General features: G+C 36.2%; 1 protein-coding gene across 1 annotated transcript in view; it reads right to left on the bottom strand.

Annotated features, from left to right (window-relative positions):
• IQCM (IQ motif containing M) overlaps nt 1–14,752 on the bottom strand; it is a 103,233-nt gene that overhangs the window by 80,741 nt on the left and 7,740 nt on the right. Inside the window, exon 3 of the mRNA XM_088133247.1 lies at nt 14,261–14,331. Within this exon, the coding sequence (XP_087989373.1) occupies nt 14,261–14,331 (71 nt within the window). The remainder of the gene's footprint in view (nt 1–14,260; nt 14,332–14,752) is intronic.

The raw sequence follows: 14,752 nt of genomic DNA, 5'->3' as shown, positions 1-14,752 counted from the left end.
GTTTAGTAAATGTTGATAGTGTACTCAACCTATTACCCAACTTTAATAGTTTTTTTCAGATCTAATGATAATCAGGTTTTCTTTACATTACTTCAATCAAGTCACTGCTATGAATGCTAAAAGTATATTGTTAGAATTTATTGTTATAACATATCTTATAAATGAAGATTGAAAAGAAAGGAAAACAAAATATGATATAGAGGGGAATAAACATACTTGAGTTTGAAGATTGATTGATTGATTGACTAATTGATTGATTGATTTTTACCCCAGCTCCAACAATTATGTGAATAACAAAACCTTAATATAAAGTATAATAATGTAAGAAAATAATAACCTAGTCTATAATCACAAATATCTCTGATCATTGCTCCAATCAGTTCCAGAGAAAGGCTTGTTGGAATAGAACTGATTTTATCTGCTTGCAAACTGCAAGAAGGATATAGAGCTACCTGTACCACAAGGAAAAGGGCCTGCCATCTCATGCATACCCCATGTATGGTTTCAGGGGAAAATCCTTCCTGTGGGGAATTATGACAGGCTGACACTATCTGAAGGAGCAGAGAAACATCACAGCCAAGAACACCAAATGGAAGGCAGATTCTGGCCAGCATAATCTCCCTGGACTAAAGGAAAATCGTGAGATAACCCAAGTGCACTCCGGACAGTAGCTCCTCATTAGTAAACTGCAGAAACGGAAAGTATTTGCAGTTGGCTCAGAAGTTGAGCTGCCAGGACTTCTGAGATTCCAACTACACTCGCAACTGTGGTGTAGCCTATTAAACTGCATTAAGCTCTGCCTTTCTCATTTCTTAATCACTTTGGGAAGTAATTAATCTACAAACATGAAGAGACTTCTTCTGCAGCAAAGATAAGATTCCTTGTGGCGAATCAAACTTCTTTCGGGATTACAAAAAAGAAAGAGATATTTTACGGATTTAAAGATCCAAGAATTTTTAGCAAAAAGTTTAACAAAGAGAAGATTTAAGAAAGTTTCAAAACAGATAAAGGGGACAGCCATTTTTTTATGCTCTATTTTTATTTTTATTAGTTTTACTTTTGATGAAAGTGCTTTGGTAGAAATTTGTACTGAGCCAGTTAAAGAGAATACTTGGGAATACTTTTTGTTTACTGTTAAAGACTGCATCTAATTGCAGGACTGTACATAACAAGAGATAAGGTAATGAACTAGACTGTGATGTTTCGTTGCCATGGAGATGTGGTGTGTGTTGTGGCTTGAAGTTATGGAGAGTCATTAAATTGAAAATGTTAAAGCCACAGAAAGATAAAAAAGATCGGGGGGAGGAGATTTGCCTTTTCCTTTTGCTTGCTTGAGATACTTTCACTTTTGGATTATAATATACAATGACATCTATGAGAAAAATGGCATGAGAGGGCAGAAGGGGGTCACTAGAGCAACCAACAGAAAAAATAGTTACACCAGATTTGCTTCAGAAATTATTTGAACAAATGGGAAATGAATAGGAAGCTTTTGAAAAAAGAATGGATGAAAGACTTGTAAAGTTGAAAGAAGGGGGAAAGAAGATATTAAAAAGCAAGTATCTGGAAAGGTAAAACAAATCAATGATAAAGTGAAAATTTTAGAGAGTAAGTCAGAAGTTATGGATAGAGAATTGGAAAGAGAATTCTATAATTTGGCTTTATTAGAACTGAGAAAGAATTTTGTTTGAGATTCAGAGCTGTTTCAGAGGTTTCAAATGAAGGTATTAACAATGGCACAAGGATATATCTAAATTTATATGGCAGGATAAAAAACCACAAGTTAAATATAAGGTATTACAAGATGTAAAGGAAAGAGGGGGATAGGGTCTACCTGATTTGAAACTATACTTTTCTGCCTGTTGTTTAGTTTGGATGAAGAAGTGGGTGTTGCTGAGAAACAGAAGGCTATTGGAGTTAGAAGGACACATTCTGAGACTTGGGTGGCATGGATATTTGTGGTATGATAAAGTTAAGGTTAATGTAGACTTTAAAAATCATTGTTAGATGTGTCATTCTGAGAATATGAAATAAATACAAATCTAGGTTGTATCTGAAAACATCTTTGTGGCTTTCAACACAAGAAGCATTTTATAGAAGATAAATGATAAGTAAACATAAATGGTTAACTTATCATGATACACTAGAATTTTTTCAAGGGGAATGTAAAATAAAATCAAGAAGAGATCTGATAACAGAAGGACATATGTGCCAGTGGTCTTCCCATGTACAATTATCAGAAAGATTCAAAGATTTGATAAAACCTAAAAAATTTAGATAAAAGATTTTATGGTTTTGAACAATGTAAGACTAAGTTTGAAATAGAATGGGGTACAAATGATGAACATGTAATTGCTAAAATGTATAAACTTCTGTTGAAATTTGAGACAGAAGACAAACAAGTGATATGATAAAATGGGCTAAAAACTTTGGTTATAATATATAAATGGAACAATGGGAAAATATGTGGTTGAAAGGCTTGAATTTTCCATTATGTTCTAATCTTAAATAGATTTTTATAAAATGATGTATCCTTGGTATATGACACCAGAGAAACTATCTAGAATATATAAAGGTACTTTGAATTTATGCTGAAAATGTGAACAACATGAAGGGACATTTTATCAAGTTTAATGGATGTGTAAAAAGGGCAGAAAATTTTGGATTCATATATATGCACTAATTCAGAAGATTTTAAAGACTAATGTACAATTCAAACCAGAGACTTTTCTTTTGGGACTAATGGATAAACAGCTGGAAAAAAAGTCATGAAACTTTGTTTTTATATGTGATAACTGCGGTGAGATTATTATATGCTAAAAAGTGGAAAAATTCTGCACTACCAACAATGGAGGAATGGTTGGTGAAGATAATGGAACTTGCAGAGATGGCTCAATTAACATCCTTGATTAGAGAAAAGACAACATCTACATTTATTCTCCTTGGTATTTCCTTGTTTTCTGCTTGATTGTTTTTCTGGTGTTAATCCCTGCTTATCTGGGTGTTGGCTGCTGGAGAGGTTGTGTTCTGGTCTTTTTGTTTCCTTCTTAGCTTTTTTATTGTCTCTTTTGAATGGTGTGTAAACATGGTTTATCTCCATGTGTCTGTTGTTGGCTGATTTGTCTGAATGCCAAGTTTCCAGAAATAGTGGCTGTTATGGTCCTTACACTGTATGTTGTAGATGGCTCATGTTTTTTCTTCTTGGGCTACTGGGTCTTTTGGTTTACTTAAGATGCTTTGGAAGGCTTTAGTTGGTTTGCGTGCTATGGTGATGCCACGTGGCTGTAATAGTATGCTGGTTGTTTCTGAGATGTTTTTGATGTATGATAGGGTTATCTTTTTCATAGCTTGTGTTGGTTGTGCTGTAGTGGATTGGTGTCACATCATTCAATGTCACAGCATTCTTTACATCCATAGATCCAGAACTAGCAAAAGAATCCATGGCAGCAGTACTACACAAAACACCCGACCTAGTCAAATACACTAAGATTGAAATATCCAGAATCATGGACCTCATCAACCTCTGCCTCACTACCTACTTTCAGTTTGATGGACAAATATAGCAACAAATCAAAGGAAAACCCCTGGGATCACCACTCTCAGGGCTCATAGTATAGACTGTAATGAAGCAGCTAGAAACTACAGCACTCTCACACATACAACCAAAAGTATGGATCTGGTATATAGATGACACCTTCATCATAATAAAAAAGGAACAACTAGAGAAGACACATGAAACAATCAACACATCTTCAAAGGAATAACATTCACAAGGGAAGAAGAAAACAACAACATACTACCCTTCCTGGATATCCTCATCACCAGAGGAAACAATGGCGAATTAGAAACGCTACGAAATGAGAAAACACTGGCAGGGCAAGCTACTGTACATCAATGGAGTAAACCCCACACTCACTAGCACTGATGATATTACCTAATCATCTGCAAGAAAACAACCAAGCTCAGAGAACACCAAGGACTCCACAGTTCAGAGACTGTTCACCTCAAATTCCACATTAAATTAACTGATGCTTTTTCATTGCTCCAATGTGATGTCTTTGGCCATAAAGGGAATGCATTTGTGAGTGTATAGCTATTTATAAATTCATTTTATTCCAAAGCTTACTTCTGCTTAGGGACACATAGAATTGCATTGTAAAAACTGCAGATGACAGGAAGACAAAGTCTTTATATCCAGGATTATCTAAACTAAGACATATCTATGACCTGTGTAAGATCTATGCTAGTAAATCTTAGTACTGCAAAAAATCAGTAGATCAACAAATTCAGTTCTTTTTCACAAACTAGTACCCAATAATAATCACCTTCAGGATGTCCTACAGTACAAACAGAGATCAATTAATGTATATCACACCAAACTGGACACTGTAGTAGGCTTGTTAACGATGGACCCTCAGATACAGTTTGAAAGTCCTGGAAAGTTTGCAGCTGACATCAATAAAGACAGTAACTCTTTCCTTACTTTGCATGCAATAAAGAAATGCCCTAGCTATACCTAACCTGTCAGAAACAACAAATGAAAACAGAGGGAAGGGTAGGGGTGAGAGCTAAGAAAACAAAGTATGTGGAGATCCACAGAGAACATCTTGCCTAGAGTTACAGCACAACTAGACGGGCCAATGATATATAATTGTCATTTTGCCAATGAATGCTCAAATAATTGGGCCAAATGAGCCAAATCTTAATCTGTAATGAACAGGATAATGCCCCAATGTTCAATACAATCTATGCATTGCCAGAGGAAATTCCTACACTTAACTATATTGTTCCATTACTGTTAATTATTAAAAGAGAAACCAAACAAAAGTCTGTCCAAGGAAATTTGAATAGCTGAAATTCAACTGCATTAAAGGAATGAAAATGTACTGCAAATGAATAGGCCTATCCTTTAATTTCAGTTGAAGGTGTCACTCAATTTCTATTTTGTTTCCTTCATTTAAGTTTATACCATAACAATTGAGATATTTGCCAAACACAAACAGATGCCAACCTGCAATTCCTCCAAAGGCAAACACTTGCTAAAACAGTTATGGCTGTGTGGCTCTCACTTCTGAGTTTAGTGACTGACCAACTTTATATGGCATTTCTGATATAAATTGTTTTTTTAAAAAAACCTCATAAAACTAGCCCAACATGAGAACACTTTGTGCTGATTTATGGCACGTGAAAGCAATTTCGCCTTACACAATAAGAATGAAAGAGATATGGATTGCTTGCAGTAAAAGAACCAGAAGTAATCAGCACCTCCACCAATGAACAATGTAAAGCAGGCCCAGAAAAATCCTCGTTTCTCAGGCCAATTTTTGGTTGCTAGGATATTATTCCTATAAAGGTGCAATTTTACTTGCCCAAGCCTCGATGTGTCGAGAAGCAGTGTATTGCTGAATAAAAGTTTTGAGGGAAGCAATAACAGGGAATCTCTAATGCCTTCAAGCCCTGCTTCTAGAAGTCTCAGGGGTGTTTGACTAATCACTGAATGAAAGATAATACTAATGAGATGGACCTCCAAATATTTTCTTATTTCTGCAGACAAACCAAATACAAATGAAAAATAAACTCTCCATTAATCTGATGTAGATTATAATATGATGATGAATCTGTCTCAGCAAATTAGTTTTAAAACATCTGATTTATAATGGTTTCATCTTTTTTTTAATCCTCACAGATGAAATATTCTTAAATAAAAAAACCACCAAGCATATTTAGCTCGTGGTGCAGTATCAAACGTAAGTCTTGTTTGTTTATTCTCTTCAAAATGTACCAGACAGACAGAACATAGAATAAAGCTTCTAAAAGATCACTCACAAAGGTTTGCTTTTCAGGGTTGATATTACAAGCAATTAGCGTGACATTTAATAAATGAGATTTCTAAGAACTGCTAAAACTGACTTAACAGGCAAACTGAACAACCTTGTTTTGTTCTTAAATGCAGTTGCATTGTAGCACATTTTATGCAAAATGTCTTTGCCAACTCATGTTTTAATCATTTATGTGCATGAAATATTTCAAATAAACAACTTTTGTATATATTCAAATTGCTGGGCTCTTTACTTAGTGCACATTTTGGAGACACAACTTGCCATAAAACAGGAAATATATTTCCATATCCAAATTAATTTGTCTGCATATGCTGTAAATAGCTGATCTCACTGAGTCATAACAAATTAATGCATTTTAAAGCATAATTCAAATAATAAAAAGAGTGATAATACAACATTAATTATAATTTTCTTGCACAAAGAATACAGAATTTAATTATACTATGGCAAGTAGGATCATAATATTTTAGCAAAAATACGAAGATCACGGTGTCACTTGAACCAACTAGCTGTGGAGGATCTAGTATGGAACTAGCATGCAATACACATACCAATGATTACCCTTCTCATTATCCATATTTTTTATCAAGGATGGCCAGATTCTGAATTGTCAATTCATTTATTCTGCAGTACAGTTTTAGTTTTCTAAGAATAAAATATAAAGCATAACATACAAACACAATTCAATCCTTTATTTATTCTTTCTATGGATCAAAGAATCTCAACATTAATGTTAAGAGATATACATCTTGTCACATCATCAACTCTAACACTTGCTGCAAATCACTCATTTTCTCAGCCAACAACATGGTACCATTTAAATACAAAAATACACATATGCATGTCCTCAGGCAGCTACCTCTAATGTTACTCCAAGCTTCCATATACATTTATTCATAAATGTACTAAATAACTTTTCCTACTCCTTGTTCAATGTTGAATTATTTGCTAATCATTCACAATGCTTCACTTTCATTATGTATCAGTTTTAATACATTCAGTACCCAACCATCAACTCCATAGTAATGGATATTCATAAACTCACATTCAAAACTTTTCAAATCTATTCACTTTATCATACTTTCCCTAAATCAACAAAGGTACCACAAATATTCTTTGTCACATATATTCATTTCTCAGAGACCTGCTAAAGAACAAAATCTGGCTGCATACTACTAGCTCGTCATAAAACACTGCACTTTTCCCATCATTGTCACCTTTTGTACCCTTTTGATAAGATATCTTACCAAACATGTTCCCATGCACATTTAACAGAGTAATTCCTCCTATAGCTTTGGCGCCCACTGTTGCTATCTCTCCCTTTGTACAGAGGATTGTCAGGCCTAGCTGCAATATTTGGAAACATGTTCAAGAACTCGCCTAGCCACTCCATAAGGAAATCGCATCGTATTTTAAACTTTTCTCCAGTTATGTCATATGCACCTGCTGCATACCATTTTCCAAGACTCCCACAACATTTACTATATTCTATTTTACTTTAATTTTAAATACTTCATTGCAATCGAATGGTTTTAGCAAACAACAAATGCAGAAAGCATGCCTCAAATGTAGACCTCCTCCTCTTCCTCAAACTCAGAATTTAAAATTCATAAAATTTTCAAGTAAATGAATGCAGAATACCTTCATACCTGAATACTACAACAGTAGCAATTATTTAAAACAGTGTATCCCTTTTAAAGTCAAACATCATACTGCTACATCTCTAGTTCAAACCTTTTGTGCACCCTAATCCTAACCCTAAGCCATTGCCCCTTGCAGGATTACACTATGGTCCAAAACTGACAACAAAAGGATTCTTTCAATACTGGAATTCCAATTATACCAACACAGCAAAGCAGAGATTAGTTCTTTCTGGCACCCTGATTTGCAATTCAACCCATAATGAATTAGTTCTACAGTCTTGCACACTCCGCAAATAGAAACATGCTCCAAAACTGATACCCCTCTATATCTCCTATCAAAATATGCTGAAGGTATTCATTGGAGATGTTGCTCAGTCAAAGATAGTTTCAAGGTTGTATGCCAGAACCTGTAAATATGTTAATATTCCTTGATACAGTTTAACTGTGCAGAATCATTCTCAGTATCCTATGCTATTGTAACTTTAAAGCTTAGGCAGTACACTAAGGCAGTACACTAATTCAGTTGAAAGGGAATTCCAAAATTGCACAACCCACCATCATTTCTGAGTATTGCTAGTTAGGCAATAGTTAGGAATATCAATCAATCATTTACATAAAAGTAGGATCTCCTTGACTGTTCTGATAGTGCAGGAGTAGTTGGCAAGGGAAGAAGTAAGGAAACTTGTGCTACAATATTATTGATACCAGATCAAAATAGAAAAGGGGTAGGGATTCATCCCTGTTTCCAAATTTTAATCAGAATTCCCATTAAATTAATGCACACTTCAATATTTGTAACTCTGCACAGTTTATACATAAAAACCAAAAGCCTTTTATGAATATTGTCTCCTAATACATTTTTCCATAACCTAACTTTATTTACCAGGTCACAGGCAGGCAAGAGGTAAACAAATACCACATAAAAAGCCATTTTTCCATTATCATATTAAATATTATAGAATAAAACACTGATCTAGTGTGCTAAGAGCCTTCCTAAACCCAACCTGGTTTGGATGGAGGATCCTTCTTAGGCACAGAGTCTATGTAAAATATATCTTTCCTATAATTTACAGTAGATACTGATCAAACTCCTGTTCTTGGATAATCCATTTAACTTCCTCTATTAAAATGTGGTTACTTTTCTGGTGTTTCTAAAAAGATCTTCGACTATACTTGAGTATTCCCAGTCTGCTCTATAAAAAGATGATGGAAATGTGAAAAACAGGTAGTGCAGGCAATTGGTGCTTTAATTGGGATTCTAGATTCCCTAGCTCCAAAAGAAACTAAATCCCAAATTCCTGCCCGAGACAAACGGTGTATCTTTTTTCCCTTGATTAGTTTTTTGTAAGCTGGACATTTATTTACTATTTCTGACATCAACAGCCTTACTGAGTGCCTTTGCTTTCTTTATGAAATGGTAAACACCCAGCCATAAATCTCCCTAAAGGCATCCAGAGATGACACGGCAATAGCAATCCAATATATCACTCTTGTAGTATAGAATACATTGTGTACTGTATCAACAAACTTTTATGGCTCACTCTTGTTTCTTCTATTCTATGACTCCCATGATCTCACAAATTCCAATTATTGTTCCTTAGAATTAGAGGTCTGTGGTCATTCTCTGTTCAAACTGCAGCATTAACACTTTGAACTGAGAGAAGCAGACTTGGGGTATGAATATGAAAGTATAACTACCCCTGCCTTTCCTCTATGACCCAAGGAATTAAAGAAACTTCTGGATCTTCCTCAACTATTCCCTTATGGGCCTATCACCTATATAAAAATAATAGGACAAATAATTCTAAGCCTCTTGACTTCTGGATAATGTATTGTGAGTCATGACCAAAAAGAACGTTACCCTCCATGTTCATACCCTTAATACCTCTACTTGCTGCAAATTCAATGCTGGCTCCAATCTAGTCATTTAATCCCTGCATGCAATTAAATCTGTACTAGGATGCTGTAGCATTAATCACTTCTAGTGTCTGTACCAATTTTCTCCAGTTTAAGGGATGGGGATGGGGATGGGGGCATATAAGTTCACACAAAGCAATATGAGTACTTTATTATTTAGTTCTAGGACCAGAATGTGATTGGTCTTGTAGTTGCCAAATCTAATGCAGTCACTACAGCACCTAGACGCACTGTCCCCAGGCCTATCAATCCTACTTTCATGCATGTCCTCTTGTGTTCTTTAACAGCTGGCCCCTGAAACATCAGAAAACTTGGCAACTCATTAGCCAGGTCTTTTAAAGAAAAATTGGATTATTTATTTATTTATTTATTTATTTATTTATTTATTTATTTATTGAATTTGTATGGACGCCCATCTCACAAAAAGTGACTGGGCAATGTACAAAACATAATTTAAAAAAACAATAAATATATCAAAACATTCATTTTTAAAAACCATAAAAAGTGCAACAAGAGACAATTATGTTAGCCACAGTAAGGGAGCCATCACAAGATCTCCCGGGACCCTGGGACCCCCAGGCCTGAAGGCATAGTCAGGTTTTGAGGGACCTGCAGAATGTTAAGAGAAATGAAGCTAAACTCATTTCCAAAGGGGGAAGATTCCATAAGATGGGCGCCACAGCCGAGAACTGGGACCCACAAAGTATAATTCCCTGATGGAAAGGACCCACAGCATGCCTTCTCTGCAAGATCTGGTGGGATGGGCAGATATAATTGGGGAGAGGCGGTCCCTCAGATAACCCAGCCCCATACCATGAAGGGCTTTAAAGGTTAAAAACAGAACCTTGAATTGGACCCAGAAGCAAATTGGCAACCAATGCAGCTTGCGGAGCAGAGGTATAAAATGTGCCATTCTAGGAACACACATAACTGCCCACACTGCCATATTTTGCACCAGCTGAAACTCCTGGATACCCTTCAAGGGCAGCCCCATGTAGAGCACATTATGGGAGGTGACTAGGGCATGAGTGACAAGAAGCAGAGGTCCCCAATCCAAGAAGAGGAGCAAGTTGTACACAACATGAAGCTGTGCAAAGGTCCTCCTAGCCACAACTGCCACCTGCTCTTCGAGCAGGAGTTGTGACTCCAGGAGGACCTCCAAATTGCACACCAGGTCTGTCTGGGACAGTGCCACCCCATCCAGCACCAAAGATGGCATAGATGGCATAGAACTGGAAGGCCCCAAAACCCAAAAACACTTAGTCTTGCCAGAGTTCAGCTGAAGCCTGTTGTTCCCCATCCCTCCTCCCCAGCTACCACCAACTGAAATTGGCCCTGAAGAAAGGAAGCAAACCAGCACAGCACTGTGCCACCCACCACCAATCCTCTGAGCTGATCCAGAAGGATACCATGGTCGATGGTATTGAAACTCACAGACAGGTCAAGTAGGGCAAGGATGGATGCACAACTTCCATCCTGCCCTCACCAGAGGTCATCCAAAAGCATGGCCAATGCTGTTTTGGTCCATACCCAGGTCTGAATCCTGACTGAAAGGGATCCAGATAATTCACTTCTTCCAAGGTCCTCTGAAGCTGCTGTGCAACCACCTTCTCAATCACCTTCCCCCAAAAGGGGAGGTTAGATACTGGATGAAAATTGTCCAGTATAGTGGGGTCCAGTGATGGCTTCTTGAGGCGGGAGTGAACCAAAGCCTCCTTAAGATGCAAAGGAACAAACCTCTCACTCAAGGAAGAATTAACCATTGCCAGAACCCACTCACACAACACATACACCCAGGCCACTTTAACCGGCCAGGAGGGGCATGGATCTAAGAAGCAGGTGGCTGAGCAAACAGCCCTAATGACCCCATACACTTCCTCAGGTCCAACAAGTTCAAACCTATTATATATTTGGAGAAAACCAAGAAAGTTTATTATCCCACGCATTCCCTGTTCCAGGAAATGCATTTGTTGGAATCTATATTTACACATTGTCTAGTCAATACTGTTGCAGTCTGTTATGTTGGAAGGCTCTGGACAACCTATACTGTGATAAAACTAATCTAATGAATCTGAGGTATCTCTAAAAGATAGGGGAAAAAGGTCTAGTTCTATAGTTTATATTCCTATTATAGCTACCTTACCTCAGACCTTAGTTGGAAATCTTTGAGGCAATTAACCTTGCATTGCCTAGATTAGACTTACTAAATTTATTCCTTATGATCTTGCTCCATTTAAATGTGATGTCTTTGTAGGCAAATTTGTGCAGACTGACATGAAATGATACGCATGTCTATTGAGCAGAAGACTAACTCCACTCTCCCTTTTTCTATAATGAGCCCAGTGGGGTTAAAACAATGCACTTCCCTACCTACAATATTTTTTTCTTCCTCACCCACCAGGTCAAATAAACATTTGTTAACTTCATGTTTGATCTCTATCCCCTTTTTGCAGTCTTCAGTGGCCAGTGAATATAGTACAGACAAATCCCTTTTGTAGCAGGCCTGGGCTAATTGGGAAGATGTTTTTCAAAGAAAAACTCTTTTTAGTCTATTTTTAATATGAAGTTGAAGCATCCATATTATCATCATCCTTATGTCATTTGTACACAGTGACAAGTTATCTATCATACCAATTGCCAATCTTGGTGGAGATATGTAGTAATAGCAATAACTCCAGTCTCTGAATTACACTTACAGTCATGCAAACATTCTATTAATTGTCCTCTAGCCCAGAACCCATTTCATCCAAACACTTTTCCCTGTTGTCGTTCCTTTTAATTCTGTACTAACACCCAAGCCTAACATTTTGTAGGTGCTGCTAACATAATCCCTACTCCAGTTAGTGTGTGTGTGTGTGTGTGTGTGTGTTTGTGTGTGTGTAAACCAAAACACACCAAGTCTTCAGAACAAATGGGCATTTTCTAGCAAATACTCACCATTCACCATTCTCCAGCTCCCGGTGACCCAATCACTTTTTCTGTGCTCTCTCATTTTATTCCCACCTACTACTACATGACAGCTAATAAAAAAATGTTACCCCAGGTTGCATTCATTCAGAATGACAGGACATGATTTTTCCAAAACTTAGTTCTGCTTCTTCCACTCACTGGAACAAAACATACAACTGTCACCAAGATATGTATCTCTACTTTTGCGTGCACCTATAACATTATAAACGTCACTAATTCAGACCTTCTTAATTTATACCAACATCTTTACTTCCTTGCATTTGTTCACTAGCTGCAAACCACAAAATCTTCATAAGTATCTTCATTCAGTTCTATTACATCCTTCCCCTTTCTCTTCATTTTACAGATGCACAACACACACACACACACACGAATACACACATATATACAGTTTAATTTCATCATTAATTCATGGTCTTTATCATCCAAGTCACAATCTTTCCTATGCCATGGTTGCATCAAATGGGCCATACTGTATATACAGTATTAATCTCCACTTCAAACATGTCTTTGATCAATCAAGATTTTACTGTAATGCTTTTTAGTAATACAGAGAGAGTGTATGTTACTAGCTTTAGTTGTAACTACAATAAATCCAGCATTTCCTGTTGACTTACTGTTATCAGTAATAGAAGTACTAGACAGTTTTCACACATTTTACCCACTATATCACAAGTGCAACCAAAGCCCAGTATTACCTCTAGATGCTAATACAGGCTAGGAACTCGAACCTAAAAACTGCTTGCCAGCCAACTATCTTTTTTCTGTATTCCACCAACTGTGTGGTACATGCTATGTACTAAACACTACTAATCCATGCACATACACATACACATACTTTAATATATTTTACATATATATGCTAAAAAGAGAAACTCAACTTTCAGTTACACAGACGGCATGAAGCCATTACCTACATATTGCATAGCACAATGCATTTAGTTGATGCTGAAATAACATTGAGAAGAAGTAGCAAGAGTAAATAATTTCCACTGTGAATCAAGCACTCCATAAGGGTTTCATTTCCATTTGACTCCTTCCTTTCAAAAAAAAAAAAAAAAAGGAGGGAAGGGACAAAGCTGAAAGATTTACGGTGGCAGAAGAATTCAATTTACACCTCCTCTATCTTGCATCACCTCACCTTTGACTATAAGAACTAGGGCAATCATGCTCAGGTAAAGAATTATTATCATTCAACATCGTACTAACTTTTCTGTAAACTATAAATTATAATCTGTAAGATTCTACCACATGATTATTTGTGAGCCAAGAAGCTGCCTAATTCTCTGTCTGGCGTTATTCATTTAGCCAAATATTATGCCTGGCAGTAGGACTTGAAGGTTTCAGAATATTTCTAGCTCTATCTGGAGATGTCCTGGATTAAGCCTGAAAACTTCTGTTTGGGAAACATATGTTCTATTCACTGGAAATACACAATAAGTACATGTGGGGGGAAAAGCATTGGATAAGGTTTGGCACGTGAGTATAATCTACAAGATAACAACTTGGTTATTATAGGTCAGAAAATAGAACTATATTTCTTTTCTTATATGACAGTTCTCAAGTAAATATATGTTCACAAGTACTGCTAGAAGTATAAAATTGTAAATTTATGAATAGCCTGCAAATACATATGCTATGTTATTGTAGGATGCAGAATTATTTATTTATTGCAATAAAATTATTAAAATTGGGGAAAAAACACCTTTCCATAAATATTAAAACCCGTAATGATATAATAATAAGATATAATAAGGCTTATTTTGCCATAAATACCTTTTCTTCCTGCAGGACAAATATTCTAAAATGGATTAACACAGTACAATGATGTTACAGTAAATTGTAGTTATTTAAAATTGAATGCAACCATTAAAAATAATAAAGATTTACCCTGCTGATTTTTTGGAAGCCATGATTTTCTATGATCTCTCTTTGTGGATAATCCAACTAAGCCGTAACCACTACATTAAAAAACAGACACAAAATATGTTTCATTTCATTTAAAAAACTATTTTTCCAATTAAGCAACTAATCATACAGTCAAAGAAATAACCAAATAAAACAATATAGTTTTCAGAAAACAGTGGAGATTGATCGATTGGTCTTCTACCTACCTACCTACCTACCTACCTACCTACCTACCTATCTATCTATCTATCTTAAAATTGGGTGTTTCAGAAACAGTGAGAAAGCCATCATTTGAAAAAGCTAGAACTTTGCAATCATTTTTGCTGCTCTAATGGGAAAGATAAAGCTTTACAGACTGTTTTTTATAAACATGCCATGTAAATAAGGCTGGACAGTGGCTTATGTAACGAGGTAATACTTAAGAGCATCTGCCCATCCTTCTTTGCATTAATTATCCGTAACTTTGCAAAGGGA

The sequence above is a fragment of the Python bivittatus genome, unplaced genomic scaffold (genome assembly GCF_059951505.1).
Source record: "Python bivittatus isolate LINGU-HERP-01145 unplaced genomic scaffold, Pbiv_v1 ctg000070_np1212, whole genome shotgun sequence".
Lineage (NCBI taxonomy): Eukaryota > Metazoa > Chordata > Lepidosauria > Squamata > Pythonidae > Python > Python bivittatus.
Note: the sequence above shows the minus strand (reverse complement) of the source record. Positions and strands in the feature narration are given on the sequence as shown.